The 15,525-nt window shown below is 49.2% G+C and overlaps 1 protein-coding gene across 1 annotated transcript; it reads left to right on the top strand.

The window, feature by feature from the left end:
* Positions 1–7,002: 7,002 nt before the first annotated feature.
* Positions 7,003–11,748, top strand: MYCL (MYCL proto-oncogene, bHLH transcription factor; the record flags this gene model as incomplete). The annotated part of the gene is made up of 3 exons (XM_080692666.1): positions 7,003–7,083; positions 7,446–7,950; positions 11,150–11,748. The coding sequence occupies 3 exons, from the start codon at positions 7,003–7,005 to the stop codon at positions 11,746–11,748; spliced, it is 1,185 nt and encodes a 394-aa protein (XP_080548792.1).
* Between the last annotated feature and the right edge of the window lie 3,777 nt (positions 11,749–15,525).

Below are 15,525 nucleotides of genomic sequence, written 5' to 3'. Positions count from 1 at the left end.
GGTGAAAGGAAATTGCAAGATGACAATTATGAAGCAGGCCAAGAGTCCAGTAAGTTCTGATTGGAACAGGAAGATAAAGTGTTCCAAGAGGAATAATTCCAAGAAAAAAATATGTACCTGATAGATTTGTCACGTGGTCTGTTTCACCATATAAAGTGTTCTTTGTAGCTCTGGCGGGAATGGCTAGGGTTAAATCCATAATGGATACATAGAAATCTAAGAAAAAGAAAAGTGAGATAATTTAACTCTGAAAAAAATGTATAAATCTGGGTGTGGTGGCATATGCCTGTAGGGAGGCTTAGACAGGAGAATCACAGGTTCTTAGCCAGCCTCAGCAACTTAGTGAGGTCTTCAGTATCTTAGTGAGATGCTGTTTCAAAATTAAAAATAAACTGGGCATGGTGGTGCCTGCTTGTAATCCCAGCATTTGGGAGGCTGAGACAGGAGGATTGTGGTTTAAGGACAGCCTCAGCTACTTAGTGATGCCCTTTGCAAAATAAAGAATAAAAAATCATGCTGGGGGTGCAGCTTGGAGGTAGAATGCCCCTGGATTCTATCCTTAGTACGGCTAAAAAAATGTTTTTAAATACTGTGGGAATTGAGCTGGGCATGGTGGCGCACACTTGTAATCCCCGTGCTTGGGAGGTAGAGACAGGAGGATCGCGCAGGTTTGAAGACAGCCTCGCTGGCTTAAGAGACCCTGTTTCCAAGTAAAATATAAAAAAATAGGTCTAGGAGTGTAGCCCGAAGGTAGAAGGGTTCCATCCCAGTACCATAAAAAAAAATACTGTGGGAATTGAATATTTATAAATTAAAATAAAATTCTACCAAGAGAAGAGAAAAGACCAAGTACAGGTGGAGGAAAGGAAAACAGAAGAGCTATCTTCTATTGAAGAATGTTAATAGAAACTTAAAAGTCAGAAAAAGTATATTATCTATATTGTTCAAAATATGGAAAATAATACTAGGGACCAAAAAATAAATAAATAAAAGACTTTTGTAGTGGGAATCAGAGGTGAAAAGTCAGGCAAAAACTGTGTGTTGGGGGGTACTAGAGAATGAAACACAGGGACACTCTATCTCTAGGTTACACCCCCAGCCCTATTTTATTCTTTTATTTTGAAACAGGTCTCACTAAATTGCAGAGGGCCTTACCAAGTTGCTGAGGCTAGCTGAGAACCTGTGATCCTCCCGTCTCAGTCTCTCAAGTACTAGGATTATAGGTGTGTGCCACTAGACCTGGCTGGCTTTTATCTTTTTGTTCTTTTACACCTTATCATATGCCTAGTTGATTTTTTAAAATATACATGTGTATTTTATACATGTATATTTGCAGTACTGGGGATGGAGCCCAGGGTAATTGTACCTCCGAGCTATACCCCCAGCCCTATCTTTTAGTCATTTATTTATTTATTTATTTATTTATTTATTTATTTATTATTTTTTGGTGGTACTGGGGGTGGAAACCAATGGCTTTCTACCTCTGAGCTATAATCCCAGACCTATTTTTATGTTTTTATTTAGAAACAGGGTCTCTCTAAGTTGCTGAGAGCCTCACTAAGTAGCTGAGGCTGGCTTTGAACCTGTGCGATCCTCCGGTCTCAGCCTACCAAGAGCGTGGATTATAAGCGTGCACCACCACGCCCAGCTAGTCTTTTATTTATTTTTTTAATTTTAATTTTTGTTTATTTATTTATTTATTGGTGGTACTGGGGGTGGAACCCAGGGGCTTCCTACCTCCAGGCTATATTCCTCCGGGCTATACTCCCAGACCTATTTTATACTTTATTTGGAAACAGGGTTTCACTAAGTTGCTGAAAGCCTCTGTGGGAATTTTATATTTGAAGCCAGCTGAGGCTGGCTTCAAACCTATGCAAATCCTCCTGTCTCAGCCTCCCAAGCACAGGGATTACAAGCGTGTGCCACCACGCCCGGCAAGTCTTTTCTGTTTTTTGGTCGTACTGGGGTTCCTGGAAACCCTTCTACTTCTGGGCTACACTCCCAGACCTATTTTTGTACTTTTTAAAAATTTGGAAACAGGGCCTCTTAAGCTAGTATAGCTGACTTCAAACCTGCGCGATCCTGTCTCCGCCTCCCAAGCATGGGGATTACAAGCGTGTGCCACCAAGCCGGGCTGTCTTTTCTTTTTTGAAACAGGGTCTCAGCCGGGCGTGGTGGCACACGCTTGTAATCCCAGCATTCAGGAGGCTGAGACCTGGAGGATCGCGGTTCGTGGACAGCCTCAGCTACTTAGTGAGGCCCTCTGCAACTCAGTGAGACCTGGTTTCAAAATAAAGAGTAAAAAAATAGGACAGGGGGTATAGCTCAGAGGTCAAATGCCCCTAGGTTCCATCCCCAGACCTGCAAAAAAAAAAAAAAAAAAAAAAAACAGGGTCTCACCGAGTCGTGAAGGGCCTCACTAAGGAGATGAGGCTGTCCATGAACTGTGATCCTTTGGTCTTTGCTCCCAAATGCTGGGACTACGCCTGGCCTTAAAAGTATATTTTAAGTGAGCATGGTGACCACTACTTGGGATGCTGAGATAGGAGTATCGTTCGAGGACAGCTGCAGCAAGGAATGAGACTCTCATCAACCTAGCAAAACCCTGTTTCAAAATAAAAATAAAGAAGCTGGTCATGGTGGCGCATGCTTGTAATCCTAGTATTTGGGAGGCTGAGACCACGGTTCAAGGACAGCCTCAGCTACTTAGTGAGGTACTTTGCAACTCAATGAGACCCTGTTTCAAAATAAAGAATAAAAAACAGGGCTGAGGGTATAGCTCTGAGGTAGAATGTCCCTGGGTTCCATCCCCAGGTCTGCAAAAACAAAAACAAAAAGAAATTTAAAATTAAAATTAAAAAAATAGGGCTGGAGGTGTAGCTCAGAGGTAGAATTCTTTGGGTTCCATCCCCAGTACCACCAAAAAATAAAATAAAAAGTATATTTTAGCCAGGTGTGGTAGCACATGCTTGTAATCCCAATATTTGGGAGGCTGAGACAGAAGGATTGTAGGTTTGAGGAGAGCCTTAGCTACTTAATGAACAATACAGATAATCTATTTTTTAAGTTTCTATCAACATCTTTTAACAGAAGATACCCATCCTGGTTTCAATCCCCAGTAGAAAAACAAAGCATATGTATGTTTTACCTCTTTCCTGCTGCCATAATGATGCACATGAAAGCATCCACAATGAGGAGAAACAAAGGTAAATGCCAGATTCTTATCAGGTTAAGCTCCAAAGTCATTGTCCAGTTTCTAACTGTGATGGTGAAGCATAGCTCCATTGCTAATTTGAAATCATCAATGATCAGAGTGCTAGGATTATTGCTGTGGACCTCACTGGCAGGTTAAGAAAGTGTGGAGTTATTATATATATATATCTGATGTGCAACTCAACGATCTAGAAAATGGCAGATCCCTCTCCTCGGTTTGATTTCTAGGAAACAGTAGATCCCTCTCCTCAGTCTGATTTCTAGAAAACGGTAGATCCCTCTCCTCAGTCTGATTTTATTGCAATGACAACCTCAGCTGGCATTATGGACCACAAAGAAGTGAGAAAAACAAAAACTATATAGGAGGGAAAATCCTGGGATTCTTTTTCTAGGGATATAATACAAATAAAATGCCTCCGTGGGAAAAAGTTTCAAGAAAATTGAAGGAAATAAAAAATTACAGATAAATTGGATATCTCTAGGGTAGCATTTGTTACCTTGGTGAATTTATCACCATTCTCTGAGTCCAGACATTAGCTCAGAAACCACAGTTGTTAGTCCTAAAAGCAGCAGCATCTCCACAGAACAGACACACATTAAGCAGGCTCATGAGACTGATATTTCAAATCAGATGCCAATTCATTAATTTATAAGGGGAAACAGGGCTTTGAAGCAGACTGGATCTTCCTGTTCACTGCGGAATGCAGGCGCTCCCTGTGGGCGGATCGACATGGGGAACAGAATGGTTTGCAGAGGGTTGCTTGGTGATCCAGAGCATGAGTGAAGTGGGGGGGAATTTGGGTGGCTTCAAAGAATGATGCCTCCATCTCCCCTATTCTTAGAACAGCAACTTCATCCCCAGAGAGTGACAGGATGGACACTGCTGGTGATTACCTTGGCAATTCTCTGTGCTCTCTGGCTTCCTTGGCTGCCCAAAGCCCCCCCACTGGCATTACTTTTTTTTTTTTTTAAGCTACATTAATATATTTGTTGTGTTGTGTTCATTTTCATGTTTTTTTCTGGGGGGGGGATCTGGGATTGAACCCAAGTACATTCTACCTCTAAGCTACACCCCCAGTCCTTTTAATTTGCTAAGTTGCTGAGGCCCTTGCTAAGTTGCTGAGGCTGGGCTCACACCTATGATCCTTCTGCCTCAGCCTCCCAAGTGCCGGGATTACGCATGTGTACCACCACACCAAGCTAGTTAGTTTTCTTGAGATGGGGTCCCACCATGTTGCTCAGGCCGGCCTCCAAATCATTTTCCCACCCCAGCCTCTCGAGTAGCTAGGACTACAATTGCACGCTACCACACCTCACACTGCATTTGTATCTTTAATCAGGCTAGTCCAGACTACACCAGAGAGTTCTCTGTCTTCATCAGGAAGATTGACACAGATCTATGTTAATGCATTAAAGGTCTATGTTCAAACAGGTGACACATTTACTAAGCACCCATGTCCCAGGTACGAGGCTCTGCTGTAAGCTCTGGGGTCATAGCAGACCCCATCATTTTACCTGCTCTCATTAAGCTTATAATCAGCTGCAGAGGCTAGGCATTAGACAAAAAATATGCAAAGTGAAGGAGCAGCATAATTCTCAGAAGGCAGCTAAACTGCCCTTTCTCTACTTTTGCTTAGCTTTTGTACTGGGACTTGAACCTAGGCCTTCTACCTCTGAACTACAATCCCATCCCTATTTTATTTTTCACTTGAAACAAGGTCTCCTTAAATTGCTGAGGCTGGCCTCCAGCGTGTGAGCCTCCTGTCTCATCCTTCCACGTTCACAGGAGTGCACTATGATATCCAGCTGCCTTTTTCCAACTTCTTGGGAGGAAGGCACCTCCAACTTGGCCCCTAGTTATCATCTACAACAAGAAAGCCATGGGAAGAAGCTGCTGAGTAACAGTGTAGATAAAGAAGGCCCATTTTCCTAGCATAGATTCTGAGCATCCCATGATTTCTATACCCCAAATTCTCTCAATTAAGTAATTTTCTGCTCAAATTTGCCTGAGGGTGGTGTCTGTCATTTATAACCAAGAACCCTGACTGGTACTGAATCTGTCCCAGACATCTATGAACCAGAGAACAAGTCACCAAAAGGCAATCCAATCCCTCTGCTTCAAGGCTGCAACCAAACTTAAGAACCTTCCGGTTCGACACGGAGCGGGGCATGCAGGCTGTCTCCATGAACTCTGGTTGGCTGGTGGGCCATGCAGCAAGCCAGTAGCTCCTCTAGGTGCAGAGATTATGAAGCCAGTAAGAGTTTCTGCCTTCCGGGTATGCTTCAGATGCGCCTTAGCCCTGACAAAGCATCTCCCAGCCTCGCCTCATCCCACACCTCATGTCCTCTGTTCCAGCCACACCAGACCTAGATATTCCTTCCACCTGCTGCTGGGAAGCCAAAGCAGTGCCCTGTTCTTAGACCAAAGGGGTGGGGGATGGGGGAGAAGGCAGGCAATTAGGCGGGTAAGTAGACACCACACACTGATGCCCGGTAGAAGACTGTTCTGGCTGCTATCCTAAATTACTTTTGATGGAACTAAATCTCAGGGCCCCCTCCCGCCGTGGGACTGAATCCAAGGGTGCTCTACCACTGAGCTACACCTCCAGCCCTTTTTATTCTTCATTTTGAGACAAGGTCTTACTAAGTTGCCCATGCTGGCCTCAAACTTGTGATCCTCCTGTCTCAGTCTCCTGAGTATAGGCAATGCTTTAAATGGCTTGGTCTCCCAGCTAGCAAATGACAAACCAAGGGCCTGAACAGTTTCCAGACCTCACTCCCTTTCCTCTACTATAACAGCTCCTACTGAGTGCTTTTTTATTTAATGGAGGGGATGGTCAGGGAGGGGATGGATCTCAGCCCTGACCTTGCCTGGGGTCATAAGAGTGAACAAGAACAGTGAAAGTACCCTGACTATGGGCAACAGGGGTGTGTGTGAGTACATATGTGTGTGGGGGGGTCTGAGCCAGTGCCGTTGGCCTCCCCTCCTGGCCGAGTCCCCTTACCTAGGTGTTCTGTCTTCTTAAATCCTCCCAACAACCCTGTGAAGTATTACCATCCCCTCACTTCACAGGTGAAACGTTACGCTGCGGGCTCCAGAGCCCAGAATCCTCACTTTGCTTCACTGCTGCCCAGGTTCGGGTGGGTCACCAAGCCAAAGACCTGGGCCAAGAGCTGATGAAGCTGGAGCCAGGACGAACCCCCGTCCAGGGCGGAGGGCCGCCAGGTGGCGCGATGGAGGTGCGGTTGCCCCCTCCCCTCCCCGGCGCCGCAGGTCCGACGCACCTGAGCCCAGCGGGGCGCGCGGGAGGGAGTAGGCTCGCGGGCCGGGGCGGAGAATAGCCCCATTTCCCCGCCCAGAGCGGCGAGGAGCGCGGCTTCAGTTCCGCCGGCCGGGGACCGCCGGCGCCTCTTTAAACAGAGCCGCTCCTCCGCCAGGCCACCGCGGCGGCGGCAGCTCCCCTGCTGCTCCGCTCTCCCCGGCGTGCAATTTATTTGAAGGCGACCCGGGACCCGGAGGAGCGGCGAGCGCGGCCGGGAGGTGGGGCAGCCCCACCTGTCGCCTGCGGGGAGGGGGCGGGGCGGGGCGGGGCTTGTCCCGCCGGGCCCACCCCCCAGCCCCGGGGCCCGGGGCGCGCGACCAGATATAAGGCAGCCGGGAAACAATGCGCCTGCAGCTCGCGCTCCCGCGCCGATCCCGGGAGCGTCCGGGCCGCCGTGCGCCAGCGAGGCGGGGGGCGCGCGCGGGGGGGCGCGCTCTGGGTGCCGGGCGCGCGCTCGGCGGCGCGCATGTGCGTGTGTGCGGGCGGCCGGGCTGCCCGGGGCCGGCGGGGAGCCGCTCCGCTCCAGGTGGCGGGCGGCGGGAGCGAGGTGAGGCTGCGGGTGGCCTCGGCGCGGGCGCGGGTCCCGGGGGGCGAGCGGGCTGCGGGCCGCCTTCTGGGCACAGCGCGCCCCCGCCCGGCCTGGCCGGGCCTGGGAGCTGAGCTCCGGGCGGCGCTGGCAAAGTTTGCTTTGAACTCGCTCCCCGCAGCCCGGTCCGCGCCGCCAGGGCTTCGCTCGGCGCGGCGACCCGGGGCCGGGCTTCCCGGGACGCGGGGGCCGGGCGCGGGCGGCTGCGAGCCGGCGGGTGTGGAGAGGGTCGAGCGCCCTGCAGCCTGCTGTGCCGCGGGACCTGGGGTCGCCTCTCCCCTCCGTCCGCACCCCATTCAGTTCGTCCCCCTTCCCTCCCGCAGGGAGCGGACATGGACTTCGACTCGTACCAGCACTATTTCTACGACTATGACTGCGGGGAGGATTTCTACCGCTCCACGGCGCCCAGCGAGGACATCTGGAAGAAATTCGAGCTGGTGCCGTCGCCCCCCACGTCGCCGCCCTGGGGCTCGGGTCCCGGCGCCGGGGACCCAGCCCCTGGGATTGGTCCCCCGGAGCCTTGGCCCGGAGGGCTCGCCGGGGACGAAGCGGAATCTCGGGGTCACTCGAAAGCTTGGGGCAGGAACTACGCTTCCATCATCCGCCGTGACTGCATGTGGAGCGGCTTCTCCGCCCGAGAACGGCTGGAAAGAGCCGTGAGCGACCGGCTCGCCCCCGGCGCGCCCCGGGGGAACCCGCCGAAGCCACCCGCCACCCCGGACTGCACTCCCACGCTGGAAGCCGGCAACTCGGCGCCGGCCACCCCTTGTCAGCTGGGCGAGCCCAAGACCCAAGCCTGCTCGGGGTCCGAGAGCCCAAGCGACTCGGGTAAGGACCGCCCCGGGCCACCTGAGAGGGGGGCACCGTGGGCAGCCACAGCTCTACCGCTGTTGAGGTCAGCGCCGGCTCTTCTCAAGCCCTCCGGGGTCACCTCCCCTTTTCCAGGCTAAAGCTGCTGGTGTAGCCCCCAGCAGTGTCTGTCTGGCACGTGGGTGTGTTGGTAAACAGTTTGGAGAAGTGGGGAGGGAGCCAGCGTCCCACTGATGATTGGAGCCCCAGGGGACCAAGGAGAAGTGGTGAGGGTTGGCGCTTAGAGAGGACAATACTCGGGTTGGACTGTAGGGGATTTCTGTCCTTGGGAGGTTGAAAGGGGTCCCTTAGAGTCACTCCAAGCTTGAAGTTTGTTGTTTTTTGTTTTGTTTTGTTTTCCCCCTGCCTCTTTTCCTGGGAAACTCACACTCCCCTAGGGAGAGAAGAAACTGAGGAGTCTTGTGCAAACCAAAGCCTTCATCCTTTAAACACACACACACACACACACACACACACACACACACCCCTAGGTCTCCTGCCTGTTTTACTTTAAATTCCACTAATGCCTTCTCCCCCTGCACCTCCCACTCCTTACCACTTGTGCATTTCATCATCAGCCCCTGAGACAGGTAGGGGAGGAGTAAATGTTCCCTGTGAACAGATGGAAAAACTGAGGATAAGAGATAGGAAATCACTAGATGTGAGCCCCAGCTTCCTGCCATCTAGCCAGCTTCTTTTACCAATCTTCATTTCCAATCAGGCACCTCGTCCTGGATGTTTAGAGGGTCTGCATGGATGTTTACAAGGTCTTTGTGGTCACCAGTCTGAGAAAGGCAACTTCTTGCCTGCCGCTTTGGCCAATACGTGTGTGGGCTTCAGCTGCTCCTGTGCATTCAACAACTGTTCACTGGCCCTCACTTTGTGCCAGCCTCCGGGCTACACACTGGGGTCAGGGCCCGAGAGCTCCAGGCCCTTCCCTTCCCTCCTTGATATAAGTGCATACTTCACTGAGGGCATACTGTGCCACCAGACTACATTGTTCTTATCCCATCGTCTTAGAATTCTGTACCCATCAGAAATGCTGGAAAGGATGCTCTTACAGTGTGCAGGCTGAGACTAGTGGCACTTACATTAGGACAGAGAAGACTCTGTAGCTGTTTACAGTGTTTGAGGGGTGGTACGGGGCTTGAACCCAGGGCCATTCTACTTCTGAGCTACATCCCCAGCCTGATTTATTTTGAAACGGGGTATCGCTAATTTGCCAAGGCCAGCCTCAAACCTGTGATCCTCCTGTCTTACCCTTCCAAGTACTGGGATTATAGGCTGCCCCACCACACCCCACTCGGTGTAGCTTTTAAGTATAACTTCTACATGAACATTTCAAAGAGAACTGGGGAATAGCATATGAAAATTGTCAGACACTTTCCTGGGGAGGAAGAATGAGAGTAACAAGAAGAATTAAAAGTTGCTTGTGTGATCCACTGTGTTAAAATCATTTTAAACCTATTTTCTCTCTAAGCTAAGAGCTTGTGTTTGTTTAATGGCTGGAATGAGAATCCTGAAATCAAGAAACCAATAAAGATATATCTCTACAAAGGCTGGAGTGGCAGAGTCAGAAGAGCATTGTTTTAGAAGTCTTAGTTTACTCAGATCCTGAATGTTAAAACAGTGATATGGACTTGGAGCCCGGGCCTCAGTTTCTCCCCTTGCAAATGAGGGGGTTGAACTTGATTATCTTACTGTGGGTATTTCCTGAGTAGAGTCAGACATTATGCTCTTTGGAAGGAGAATAATGTCTTAAATTATTTCTTCCTTAGAGCCGTCCCAGCCAAAAGGTTTAACACTGAAAATTAAAGGTTTGGGGTGTAGGGAAGCCTCCTGAATCATTTTCTGACCTGCCCTTTAACCTGAACCTGTTTGTGGGCTCCTGGTTCACTCTCAGGCCACATGGCCTAGAACAAAATGCAACAGATTGCAAACAATGAGGTGGGGGGGGAGTGTGACTGACGGCAGAGCTCAGCCAATAGGGGCTGGGGGCTGGGTAAAGCAGCATTCTGAACACTGTTTAGCTAGCCAATCACAGGCTTTGGGGCCTGGAGGGCTGAATGGTCAGGTTTTATTAATGGAGAAATAATGCGATTGTCCACACAATGGAAGCCTTCCTGACAAAGGGGCTCAAGCTTCCTGATATGCAAACGAGGCTGTGAACTGGTGCTTTTCTGTTGTCGGGGACAGAATGCATTAAGGTGGCCTTCTGTGTAGGGGCTAAATAATGTAGGCAGTAGGGGGGGTTATGTTTCCCCAATTGTTTCTCCCCTGGTTGGGGCAGTCTAGTAGACCCTTCCGGCCAGGGAGTGGTAGGGATAGGTCCAGGTGGCTGCAGGTCCCTGGCATTTTAGGCCTGTATCTGGGTTATTCTGCTGCTCATTCTCTGCCTCTGATGCAGGTAGCTTGGAGATGGTTGCCTGTACCTTTGTGAAGTTCCTACAGCTTTCCATGACCTGCAATTACAAATCCAGCCCTCTTGTGGTCTAGGGAAGGGGGTGGGGCAAGCGACCTATAAATGATGGATGACTTTAGAAACCCATTGAACCCAGGAGCAAAATGCTCCTAAGGGAAACCCTTCCCTCCCTCTGTGGGTGAGGAGGGATGGTTGTAGCCCTCCCTCTCCGGACCTTCTACTGAAAGGATGGCAGAATAGAGAGGTGGGGGAATAATAGGATTTATAACTTGTGAAAAGTAACAATTCCCAAGTGCAGGCTGTGCTGGGCAGGAACAAAGGGCAGCTCTGCCCACAGACCCCTCATTTACAATTCTGATGGGGCATGAAAGAGCCCGACTGGGGAAGATCTTTATAGCTAAACTTTGTCCCAGGCCGGTAGCTCTTTCTCTTCATCCCCCCCAGTGGGGGAGGGGAGAGCTTTTGCAGAGTGGGGGCTGTTGGCTTGGGTCTGCCTTTTGTTCTTATCTAAGCCTTGCTGTGCAAAAGGAAATTGGAGAATATTTTCCTTCTTGCTTATTTCCCTTCCTTTCCTTCACTCCTCCCTTACTTCAGTACAAACAAATCAGACATTTTTTGCCTGCCTTCAATTTGTTGATATCTAAATGGGGAAAATGTTACCCACCTTCCCAAGCCCCAGCATAGAAAGCTAAGCTATAGGGTCTATACGTATGCTCATGGGATGTGTTTCTTCTCTTGATCTCCCTTCTTGAACAGAAGGCGAAGAAATTGACGTTGTAACGGTGGAGAAGCGACAGTCTCTAGGTCTACGGAAGCCGGTCACCATCACGGTGCGAGCAGATCCCCTGGATCCCTGCATGAAGCACTTTCACATCTCCATCCATCAGCAGCAGCACAACTATGCTGCCCGGTTTCCCCCAGAAAGCTGCTCCCAAGAAGAGGCTGCTGAGAGGGGCCCCCAAGAAGAGACTCTGGAGAGAGAAGCCCCCGAGGAGAAGGAAGATGAGGAGGAGGAGGAGGTTATGAGCCCCCCACCTGTGGAAATTGAGGCTCCCCAGTCCGGCCACCCCAAACCTGTCAGTTCTGATACTGAGGACGTGACCAAGAGAAAGAACCATAACTTCTTAGAGCGCAAAAGGCGGAATGACCTCCGCTCGCGGTTCTTGGCCCTGAGAGACCAGGTACCCACCCTGGCCAGCTGCTCCAAGGCCCCCAAAGTAGTCATCCTAAGCAAGGCCTTGGAATACTTGCAAGCCCTGGTGGGGGCTGAGAAGAGGATGGCTACAGAGAAAAGGCAGCTCCGGTGTCGGCAACAGCAACTGCAGAAAAGAATAGCGTACCTCAGTGGCTACTAACTGACCAAAAAGCCTGACTCTTGTGTCTTACAAAGACACAAGTTTATTTTTTAAACTCCCTCTCCTTTTTAGTAATTTGCACATTTTGGTTATAATGGGCCTGTCTAAACAGTAGGTCCCAGAATGCATTGCAGCCAGTGCACGTACAATAAGGGCTTGCATTCTTGGAAACTTTGAAAACCAGCTCTCCCTCTCCCCTGACTCATGGGAGTGCTGTGTCCTCTGGCGCCTTTGACTTCTCAGCAGGCGGCTGGCTGAGAAGCCTTGGGGTCTGCCTAGCTTGCTAGCTTGCTAGCTCTGAAGAAAAGGCTGACAGATGCTATGCAACAGGTGGTGGGCGTGGGGGGGGGGCTCCAGCCTGCATGAAATCTCACACTCGGCAGGAGCTGTAGGCTAGGAAAGGATGCTCCCACTGGTGTCTCCGGGGTGACACAAGGACAGCTGGGCCTGGATGCTCTCCCTGAGGCTTCTTTCTTCCAGGAGACACATGAACTGTCTTGGGTGAAGACACGCTCACAGACTTCATCAACAAGGACCATTACCTCACTGTCAGACACTTTACAGTACCTGAGGAGTGCAAACCTTTAATATATATGTTGTTAGGCCACACCCCTCCCCTCACTCTCAGTGCTGCGACCTTGAGAACATTTAAAGAGCTAGGCCTCTAGTTTCTTTGTCTCAGCTCTCTGGGCCCTCTCCTCTAAGGGAGGGACCTTTCTGTCCTCACAAGGGATTTTTTTTTTTTTTTTTTTTTTTTTTTTTTTTTTGGTCTCAGTCTTTGTTATGCAATGGGCTCTACAGCACCCTTTCCCACAGGTCAGAAATGTTTCCACCAGACCTACGGAAATGGGGCCTGGCTTGAGGCCTGGGGATGCCTTGGGAGACGAGGCTCATGAACTCTGTTCCCCATCCGGGTATTTTTCAAAGGGCATCTGAGGTCCATCGTGGGATCTTTCCTCAAGGCAGGTATAAGGCACTGTATCACTTCCTCTTTCCCACCTGCCTCTCATCTCAGTCTTGACTCCATTTGAAGTTCTGCTGGAACCCTGCAAACCTGTCCTCGAGCAACTCTGAGGGGCTTGCTGGCTTTGCAGCTACCAACCTGGTTTTCTGCCAGCTTGTCATGAGTCAGATCCCTTTCCCAGAATCTGGGCCTTACTGAGGTTCTCAGGAGAGCCGCTGGGACTCATCCAGTTCTCCAGAAGGTAGACTTGCTTCCTGGTGAGTTGTAAAAGCACTTCCAGGAGCTCTGCTCAGCCAACCACGAAGGATTTTGCCCCAGCTGGACTCCGTAGCTCTGAGTGGAATCCAGGTGCACCCTCCAACCTGGGAAAGCTACCTAACCCAGCAGGTGTCATGTGGGCAACCTCAGGAACCCCTTAAGCCTGGCCTGGAAGAAGGATGTCTACAACTCTGCCCAGGTTTCTGCTGGCTCTGGGTTTGGAAGTGGTGGGCAGGGGAACACTATTTGTGGCTCTGAAAAAAGTTGCTACTTCCAAACCTTCTGTCCGTGGTGGTCTCTTTCTGAGGTGGTTTTTTGACCTCAGAGAATTCCAGTTTTGGAACTAGCCGCTCTGCCTTCTGGAGTGCGGTTTTCAGGAGCCATCTGACTTTTATGGGAGGACAGGTGAGGAACAGGTTACTGATGTCTCACCTGAATAGCTTGTGTTTTATAAGCTGCTGCTGGGTATTTTACTGGGGGGAGTCTTTTTTTTTTTAATACTGTATTTTTGTATGCCTTTTGCAAAGTGGTGTTAACTGTTTTTGTACAAGAAAAAACTCTTGGGCAATTCTCTTGTTTGCAAGGGTCTGATTTATTTTGAAAGGCAAGTTTACCTGCAATTTTGTATTTAGTTGTGATTATTCAATTGCCTGATTTTAAACTGTTGCCTTCTGGACATCTTCTAATAAAAGATTTCTCAAATATGCCTGAGTGGGGGCAGCTTATGCCATCTGAGTCCCCCCGAACCAAGGAAAACTATTTCAGGGAAGCCACAAGTGATCCAGATGGCTGCATTTCTCCAACCATGTTGCTAACCTGGTCATTCCACTCTGGGTTCCTGAAATGCCATTTCAGACATGTCTAAACAATGTAGGCTCAGTACTTGGTGAAAATGAAATTCTCTTGGGAACTGCAAAGAGTGCAGAATTAGAAGGCTTGAAGTCCCTCCACCACTTCTGAGGCCTTTTAGGTTTGCCTTTCTGTCTTGATTTTTTTTTATCTGCAAAACAGGAATAAATGCTATTTCACAGGGGGTTTGTGGGTATTAAATGAAATATTAGACTTTAAACTGTTTTCTAAACTATAAAGTCATATATATATATATATATATATATATATATGCTTTCCCCTCCCCCAATTCTGGGGACTAAACTCAGGGCCTTGCACATGCTAGATACATGTCCTAACACAGAGCTATCTCTCCAGATCTGTGTATATGTGTGCATGTGTTGTGTGTGTGTGTTTTACTGGAGATTGAACCCAGGGGAGTTCTACCACTGTGATACACCTTTATTTATTTATTTATTTAGTGTGGGGTTACTGGGGATTGAATCCAGCCAGGGGCATTCTACCTCCAAGCTACATCCTCAATCCTTTTTTATTTTGAAACAGGGTCTCCCTAATTTGCTGAGTATTGCTAAATTGATGGGGCTGGTTTCAAACCTGCAGTCCTCCTATCTCAGCCTCCCAAGTACTGGGATTACAAGCGTACACCACCATGCCTGGTACAGGCTATGTTATTTATTTTGAAACAGGATCTTGCTAAATTGCTGAAGCTAGCTTTGAACCTAGAATCCTCTTATCTCAGCCTCCGGAGTACTGGGACTATAGGCATGCATCACCATGTGTGACTTCTCATTTTCTTTTTGAAACAGAGTCTCATTGTGTTTCCCAGGCTGGCCTTTAATTTGCAAACCTTCTGCCTCGACCTTCTTAGTAGCTAGGATTATAGGCCCGTACCACCATGCCTGGCCAGGCCTTATACATACTTTAGGATGGGACTGTTTTTGTTTTAGTGGTATGATGATCACCTTTTGTAGAATGTCTTTTCAATAATTCTCTGAGGATTTTTGATGTAATGTGATTTTTTTTCTCTTTCTCCCTCAGTGAGTAAAGGGAGAATTAAAGCTCTCTTCTCTACTACCCATAGTTTTCATAAACTTGCTGTAAATGCTCGATGGGAGAATTTTCTAGTCGCTCTTCCCCATGGGGCACTGCCTATGTGTCCGCACTGTGCTCACTCCACATCTCGCCCCACCAGCCACACGCCAGGGTTAGAGATGAGCGAACTAAGGTTCTGAGAGTAAACAGGACTACCGAAGTTCACCCAGCTAGTGAGTAAGTGAGCTGGGACTTGAAGCCAGCTGACTGTCTCCAGAGCCAGAGGTCTTAACCAGGACCTATCAGCTTGCTTGGTCAGCATGGAGTGTGTGTGGAAGTCCACCACTGTAGCTTCTCCCCCCCCCCCTCGTCATTGTGCCTGCCACTTACTAGCTCCAAAGTTCCCCTCTGGGACTGTGAAAACCATGTACTTGTGCCCAGAGAGTTTTCTTGCTCAGAGTCACATTAGTAAAAGCTGATCCCAAGCTCAGTCTCTTGTCAGGTAAACTCACCACTTGACCCTCATTTCCCCTAGGTCACCAACTCCAAACCAAAGAAGGTGTCAGATCTAACAGACTTGAATTACTGGAGCTCTTCCTAAAACTCCCAACAATCTGCCTTTCTTTTTCTTCTCTTGTTTTTGGTTTATTTTTTCTTTTTTTTTTTTCTTTTTT

Source organism: Muscardinus avellanarius (genome assembly GCF_963383645.1).
Source record: "Muscardinus avellanarius genome assembly, chromosome: 3".
NCBI lineage: Eukaryota > Metazoa > Chordata > Mammalia > Rodentia > Gliridae > Muscardinus > Muscardinus avellanarius.
The sequence above is the reverse complement of the archived record's forward strand: the minus strand, read 5'-3'. Positions and strand labels throughout refer to the sequence as shown.